Genomic DNA, 7,730 nt, shown 5'->3' with positions numbered 1-7,730 from the left:
TTTTTTTTTTTTAAATAGGAAATGCAGAAAGATTTGCTTGTTGGTAATCTAGGACATCTCTTTGATAGAACATGGTACTACTGCCAGATTTATTCCCCAAGGACAAAGGCAGACCGGAGACTTATTCTACCTTCTGTAGGAAATACCCCAGTACCCTCAGTAGCAGAAGAAAATTCACTTTCTAGGGCTAGATGGAGTGAGGAGTAAGCTAAGCCTCTGGGAAGTTCGGGCATTTTCTGTTAAGTAATTAAGCTTAATGAATCACCATTTGATATTTCCAGAAGCAGCACGTTCTAGGGAACCTGAAGTGACTCTCTGTCACTTGAAACACGTACTGATTTAGTTGAATTCTGTTTAAAAATGAAGGAGAAAGCTGCTTTCGTAGTTTGCATTTCATTAGTCTTTGACTGCCACTTAATTCAGGGACATTATTCTCGACAGCACCTCTTCCGTTTCCTTTCTAAATCCAGTCTGAGCGCCTGGGGGGCTCAGATGCTTAAGCGGCCCCGGGGTCCTGGGATGGAGCCCCTCATGGGGCTCCCGGCTTGGCGGGCAGCCTGCTTCTCCCTCTCCCTCTACTGTTCCCCCTGCTTGTGCTCTCACGCTCTCTCTGTCAAATAAATAAATAAAATCCTTAAAAAAAGAAATAATAAATCCAGTCTTCAGTTTTGAAGTTCACAGATCTTTCATGTCACTTATTTTCAACCAAAAGAATATTGTTAATGGGTTTACTGCAAGAGGAGTCACAGTAGATCTTTCCAGTCAACGGGAACAAGTATTAAAGGGCTGGAATGTGATTCTTGCTCCTGGCAGTGGCCATCCAACCTATGCACAGGTGACCAAATGTAAGAGGGAGAAAGTAATGAAATATGCTAAGCCCAGAACTACTTTACAGATATGACTTTGGGTTTTTTTTTTTTTTTTCCATTTGGGTGGTTTGGAAGGTATTTCAGTGTCTTTCTTTGGCACAGAACGAAATGTCAGTTTTCAGGCGATTACTTACCATTTGTTCACTTGAGAAAGAACAGTGTAGAGAACGTTCAAAAAAACTGAGCGGCCTTTTGAGCATATTTTGATCCTTAAACAGTGAGGATCTACAGGATTTTGCTAGAAAATAAGGAGATTCTTGATATGAGACGTGTTCTTAGAGCATTTCTAATTTGATATTGTTGGTTGTTCTTGACCTTCACAGATACACCGAGGAGTTAAAGGCTTTGTCCGAGACCTTCAGGGGAACCCGATTGCCAATGCAACCATCTCCGTGGAAGGGATAGATCACGATGTTACGTCTGGTGGGTGTTCTTTGTTATGATCTGGAGGCTAATACGAGCATGATTACTTGTTATTCTAGTTACAATTCTTACGCCATTCTTTTTTTTTTTTTTTTAAAGATTTTATTTATTTATTTGACAGAGACAGCCAGTGAGAGAGGGAACACAAGCAGGGGGAGTGGGAGAGGAAGAAGCAGGCTCATAGCAGAGGAGCCTGACGTGGGGCTCGATCCCATAACCCCGGGATCATGCCCTGAGCCGAAGGCAGACGCTTGAGGACTGTGCTACCCAGGCGCCCTTCTTACGCCATTCTAAGCAAAACAATTGAATGCCTTCCGTCTCTTTACCTCCCTCTCTGCCAGCTTTGATCTAGTTAAATTTCCTCTGTGGGAGCAGGGCAGGCCGTTACTCGGGATGGTTGCTGGTTTAGAACTTGGGGTGCAGCAGATGGCGCCCTTTCCTCACGCCTCAGCCCGGAGCTGCCGGGTGGTGCCATCCACTGGAGAAGTCTGTGTCCTTAGAGATTCTGTGTCGTTCTGGAGGCCAAGGCAAATGAACTAGCTGGAGTGGGAGTATTGGCGTCTTTCTGATCGCTCTGAAGTGCTGACAAGCTGTTCATTGGAAGATCTCAGGAGAGAGTGGAAAGAATAGGAAAGAAAAATGCCAGTGTATTGTGTGTCTAGGATTTCTCACGTTTCTTCATTTAATCTGTACGAAAAATCCAGACTTCCTCAGGGTTAAACAAGATGTTAACAGCATGGAGGTGGATGTTAGTTATTTCTAAGTTCAAAACCCCGTTTCCATGTTCCCTGTATGGGGACGAGGATATATTTTCCTGGCTGACCTACCTACTCCTGTTAATCAACATTTATCCAGCTCGTTTTAGTTTAACTGTCATTTGTTGGGGTCTTTTCAACAACAACAATATGTTTTTAGGTGTGAACTATTCATCTATTTCTGGACCTTATAATTAATGAGCATTTACCTTATTTCCCAAACCACTCTATACCATCACCTCTTTTTTAACCTCCTCATTTATAACTCGGGTATTTAAAAAACTCCTTAACATTTGCCCCTTAAAGCCCCATTTATTTATCTATTCATCAAATATTTATCAACACCCCACCAAGTGCCAGCACATCTTGCTAACCAATATACGAGAATCTGTGCCAAGACATTGCTCCCTTAGCCCTCTGGGAGCTCGGAGAGGGCACCCAGGCCTCGGTCCCCACTGGCCACGAGGAGCCTTTTCTGTCTGTTAACCTGAGTGCTAGAGAGATACGATTTTCTCTGCATTTCATGACGCAGGCATTTTAGGGAAATCTAATGTGAGAAATACATAGAGGTAGGAAGGAATGAAATCTGAGGAGACGCTCCATCTTTTCGAGGGCAGGGTAGGAAGGAGGAATGGAGCCCGAGGTAGAGAGAGAACTAAATGCATTGTCTGGGAGACCCAGAAGTGTTTCGAGAAGGAGGGAGTGAGCAGGAGTGCCAGGTAAGATAAGCCTTGTGAATGAACCAGTGTGGAGGATCCCAACAGAATCCATTTCCTCCGGCCGGTGGGAGCCTCACTGGAGGGTCTAAGAGAGAATAGGAGAGACGCTAGAAATAGAGTATTGACAAATCTCTTCAGACATTCTACACCCGCTGAAAGGAGATGTGGGAGTCAGAGGAAGATTGGAAGAGATAGTTGCAGGGTCTTTTCTTTTTTCTGGTTTTATTTTTCACAGTGAAATAAGATGGAAAGCATCAACTGAGAGTGAGGATGAAAAGAATGTGTCAGGGGTGTTAGGAAAAAGGAGGAAGTATGAAATAGCCAGCCACTAGGGCCTTGCTACTCAAAGGGTGGCCCTGCCCAGCAGCTGAATTCACCTGTGCCCTGGAGCTGGTTAGGAATGCAGGATCTCAGGCCACACCCCAGGGCTAGCGAATTAGAATTTGCCCTGTACCAAGTTTCCCAGGTGATTGATGTTCACTGGTCTAGGAAGATGGGAGCGTGGAAGGACCAGGGAGGAAGGGACTAGAAGGAAGACAGGGCAGTTCCATACCCGAGGTGAGGTCGGTGTATATGCGTCAGAGACTGCTGATGAGCATGGCGGGGTGTTTCCCCCAGCTCCACGGGGGCACGTGGGGAGCTGGAAATGAGCCAGGGTGGGTGGCTTGCCAGGCATGTAGAACCAAGAGGGAAAAGCAAATGAGTTGAAGGCACATGCATGAGACTGATTACATAGGTACGGCCAGGGATCCTCACCGAGAAGAGGAGGGAGCTGTGGACAGGTGGGGTGAGCGAGAGTATGAACCCTACCTGTGCTTAAAAATTCTCCATGGGGTGCCTGGGTAGTGCAGTCGTTAGGCGTCTGCCTTTGGCTCGGGGCGTGATCNTGTCTGCCTTCGGCTCGGGGCGTGATCCCCGCATTCCGGGATGGAGTCCCACATCGGGCTCCTCCGCTGGGAGCCTGCTTCTTCCTCTCCCACTCCCCTGCTNCGTCTGCCTTTGGCTCGGGGCGTGATCCCCGCATTCCGGGATCGAGTCCCACATCGGGCTCCTCCGCTGGGAGCCTGCTTCTTCCTCTCCCACTCCCCTGCTGTGTTTCCTCTCTTGCTGGCTGTCTATCTCTGTCACATAAATAAATGAAATCTTTAAAAAAAAAATTCTCCAGAGAACTTGTTGAAAATGCAGTCCCTCCAGACCAGCATTCCAGACCAACCTATTCTGAATCTTCAGAAATAGAAATTTCTGGCAAGTGCCTCAGAATTTCTGATGAGGCTTGACACACTGATTAGACTCAGCCCATCAGGTCTTCATGGCAAGATCCTTGGCCAGACTCAAAACAGCATCCGAGGCTCTGACACCACGACTGGGGGCTTTATATATCTTTTCACTTGTGTCACCCCTGACATGATTATGAGGATCCGTTATCTTAGAAGATTTATTGACAATTTGACATTAATATCTGTAAAATTGCTATTAGAAATGACTTCCTCTAGGGGCACCTGGATAACTCACTGGGTTAAGCATCTGCCTTCGGCTCGGGTCATGATCCCGGGGTCTTGGGATTGAGCCCCACGTTGGGCGCCTGCTCAGTGGGGAGTCTGCTTCTCCCTCTGCCCCTCCCCCCTGCTCATGCCCTTACTCATTCTCTCTCTCTCAAATGAATAAGTAAAGAATCTTTTTTTTTTTTTAAAAGATTTTATTTATTCGACAGAGAGAGAGACAGCCAGCGAGAGAGGGAACACAAGCAGGGGNGCTCATTCTCTCTCTCTCAAATGAATAAGTAAAGAATCTTTTTTTTTTAAATCACTTCCTCTAAGAGAGTGTAACACTCATTTCAGTGGAGTTTTATGAAATTCCGTAAACACTTACTTTAAAAATAGGGAATCAAAGAAGTTGAACTGAGGTATACTGGGTATTCCTAAAATGGCATAATTATGTGATTTGATGNTCCAAGAATCTTTTTTTTTAAATCACTTCCTCTAAGAGAGTGTAACACTCATTTCAGTGGAGTTTTATGAAATTCCGTAAACACTTACTTTAAAAATAGGGAATCAAAGAAGTTGAACTGAGGTATACTGGGTATTCCTAAAATGGCATAATTATGTGATTTGATGTTTTGTTTCCCTACAGCAAAGGATGGTGATTACTGGAGATTGCTTGTACCTGGAAACTATAAACTCACAGCCTCGGCTCCGGGCTATCTGGCAATAACAAAGAAAGTAGCAGTTCCTTATAGCCCTGCTGTTGGGGTAAGAAATCACAAATGCTAAGATTTATCGAGCACTTTGTCTGTGTCACACATATGCAAGTGATTTATATTTAGTCTTCATAATAACCCTATGAAGTAGGTACCACTATTACCTCCATTTAACAGATGAGAAAACTGTGGCCCAGCAAAGTCAGGTGACTTGACCAAGGGCTCCTTGGTTGATTTTATACCACTCAATGTGAAGCTCCCTTATTGTTTCTCAATTTTTGAAGACATCCACAAGAAAATCAAATACAGCTTAAAAACATTAAACTTTTATTTGCCACATTGATTTCAATCTAAAATGAGGTTTCTGTTCCATCTATCTTTTTATTTCTAGCATCTTGTACAATACTCAGTGAGTATTGGCAAAAATTAATTGTGCCTGTCAGGTGACCTTAGGCATTAACCAAATATTTATTAAGCACGTATTATGAGAAAGACCCTCTACTAAGGGCTACCAAAAAGTGCATCTTATTTAAGTAGGTGCCACTTATTTCGCCAGGAAGGTGATGGTCATGAGACCAAAACTTCTCTTGGAGCAGGATTCTACTGCATTCTACAATCTTCGCATTACATTTTTGCAACCAGGGAACTGCCTGCAGGATTTCCCATCGAAAGCCTTACTTAAAAAGAATTTATTGCACTTTTGTGCATGCACCCAAAGTGTGGTACTTATAAGTGCTTGGTTTTGCAAACAGAATTATCTTGAGCGTTTAGCTGGTGCTTTGGTTTTCCTCGCATGTATGTGTACATTAGGCTGTATATGTGTATTAAAATCAGGAGGTAAATTTGGGCAAGTGATACCTAGCAAAAAGTAGCTCCAGAAACAGGTTGTTAAATGTTCAGTTATTTGGATCTTAGCCTTTCTGGCCGATGTTAGTTCAAGGAGGTAGTGAGTGTTATGTTCCTAAATAACCAGGGGCTTAAGTGGTCAGATCAAGGAACTCTTACTTCTATTTGCAATGAGAGCAAGGGTATCTAGAGGGCCCGAGGAGGACTGAGGTTGGGAAGTACAGATTTTGAATAGCCTTTTGTGCAGAAGTGCATCGATTTCCATAGACCTGCTGAGAACTGCCAGTTCACACAGAGTTGAGTTCCTGGGCCACTGGCCTCTGTGGTGGTTTGGAGATGTATATGCCTCCATTGGTTTCCTTAGCAGATTCAAGATTCTGGAAAGCAGGACCTGTGGTTTGGGACACCAGCACGCCGAACTACATTCTGCCATGTTTCCCTGGTATTAGGAGAAAATTCAGGGTTTATAGACGCTCAGCAAATACTCAAAGGAAAAAAATTAATTATAAATTACATCTTTTTACTGGGGGGGAACATTTCCTTTAAATAAGCTGCCTTTAAGTAATCTGCTTTTAAATAATCCTACAAGACTGTAAGATCAAAGTACATTTCAAACATAATGGCTTTTGACTGTTTTTTTTTTCCCCTGAAAGTATCTTTTGTTTAAACAGAGATTTTTAAGATATACTTTAATTCAGGTGGCTATGCTGAGCTTATTCTATAAGCTCGAGAACTGCGCTTATTTTTAAAATTTCAGCTTTTAAAAATACAGATGCAGTTTGGTAACAATATATTCTTGATTTTCTCCTTTAGGTTGATTTTGAACTGGAGTCATTTTCTGAAAGGAAAGAAGAGGAAAAGGAAGAATTGATGGAATGGTGGAAAATGATGTCAGAAACTTTAAATTTTTAAAAAAGCTTCTAATTAGCTGCTTTTAATCATTATCTACACAATATAGTATGATGTAACGTGGCCATTTTCTTTTAGATTTTGTGCAATATTTAACATTGATTTATTTTGTAATCATTTAAATATTAATAGATACTACTTAAAATAAATAACTAGACTTTTAGGTAAAAATATAAGAACTTGGTCTGTTTCTTCTCATATAATATTCATTTTCCTACATATATTAATTACATGGAGGCCTGTAGAAAAGGTTTAAGTGATCTTGCCATTTTAGACTTAAATGCAATATTCCACGTGTTATTTACAATACAGAAACTTTTTGAGTAATTCTAGCTTTTAAAAATTAATGAAGTACTTTTAATGTAATTGGTGACAATGCCACATAGTGAATGCCACTGAAAAGGTCAACAGCTACAGTGAGGAGTTGTGGGCACTATCCTGCGAGACTTCAATAGTTCAGTATAAATTGTCATTTGTGTTGTGCTGACTAGCTATGTAAGCATGATTGTGTTAATGCATTTTTTGGATGGGAAGGAAACATAAATGTTTAGAAAGAGGTTTTATGATGAGAATGGAAATCAACTTCTTGCTTGTACATATGGGGGCTATACTGTTATATTATTCAGCCTGTTAACGCCACTTAAAAGTTTAAGGGTTTTCCCTTGGTTGTAGATTGATCTAGAATTGCATTCTGAATGAATAAAGGTAAAAAAAAAAATCCCCATGGTCTTTAATTCTCTATGATTTCTGTCTAGAGTTGTGGTCTTGTGATGCAAAGTGTATGTCCTTGAAATGGCCTCTCACTTGTTAATCCTCGCCATTTTAAAATTAATTAATTAGTTAATTAATTAAAATTGTATTCATTTATTTGAGAGAAAGAGTGAGAGAGTGAGCGAGTGCATGCATGAGCCGGGGGAGCAGCAGAGGGAGAAGGAGAAGCAGACTCCCCACTGAGCAGGGAGCCCGACATGACATGGGGCTCGATTTCCAGACCACGAGATCACAATGTGAG

The 7,730-nt window shown here is 42.2% G+C and overlaps 1 protein-coding gene across 1 annotated transcript in view; it reads left to right on the top strand.

Moving 5' to 3' along the window:
• Positions 1-7,436, top strand: part of CPE (carboxypeptidase E) — a 43,349-nt gene extending 35,913 nt beyond the window's left edge. The window contains exons 8-9 of the mRNA XM_034661409.1: positions 4,897-5,015; positions 6,623-7,436. Of these exons, the coding sequence (XP_034517300.1) occupies positions 4,897-5,015; positions 6,623-6,721 (218 nt within the window). The 3' untranslated portion in view covers positions 6,722-7,436. The remainder of the gene's footprint in view (positions 1-4,896; positions 5,016-6,622) is intronic.
• Positions 7,437-7,730: the final 294 nt, after the last annotated feature.

The sequence above is a fragment of the Ailuropoda melanoleuca genome, chromosome 5 (assembly GCF_002007445.2).
Source record: "Ailuropoda melanoleuca isolate Jingjing chromosome 5, ASM200744v2, whole genome shotgun sequence".
Classification (NCBI taxonomy): domain Eukaryota; kingdom Metazoa; phylum Chordata; class Mammalia; order Carnivora; family Ursidae; genus Ailuropoda; species Ailuropoda melanoleuca.
The sequence above is the reverse complement of the archived record's forward strand: the minus strand, read 5'-3'. Positions and strand labels throughout refer to the sequence as shown.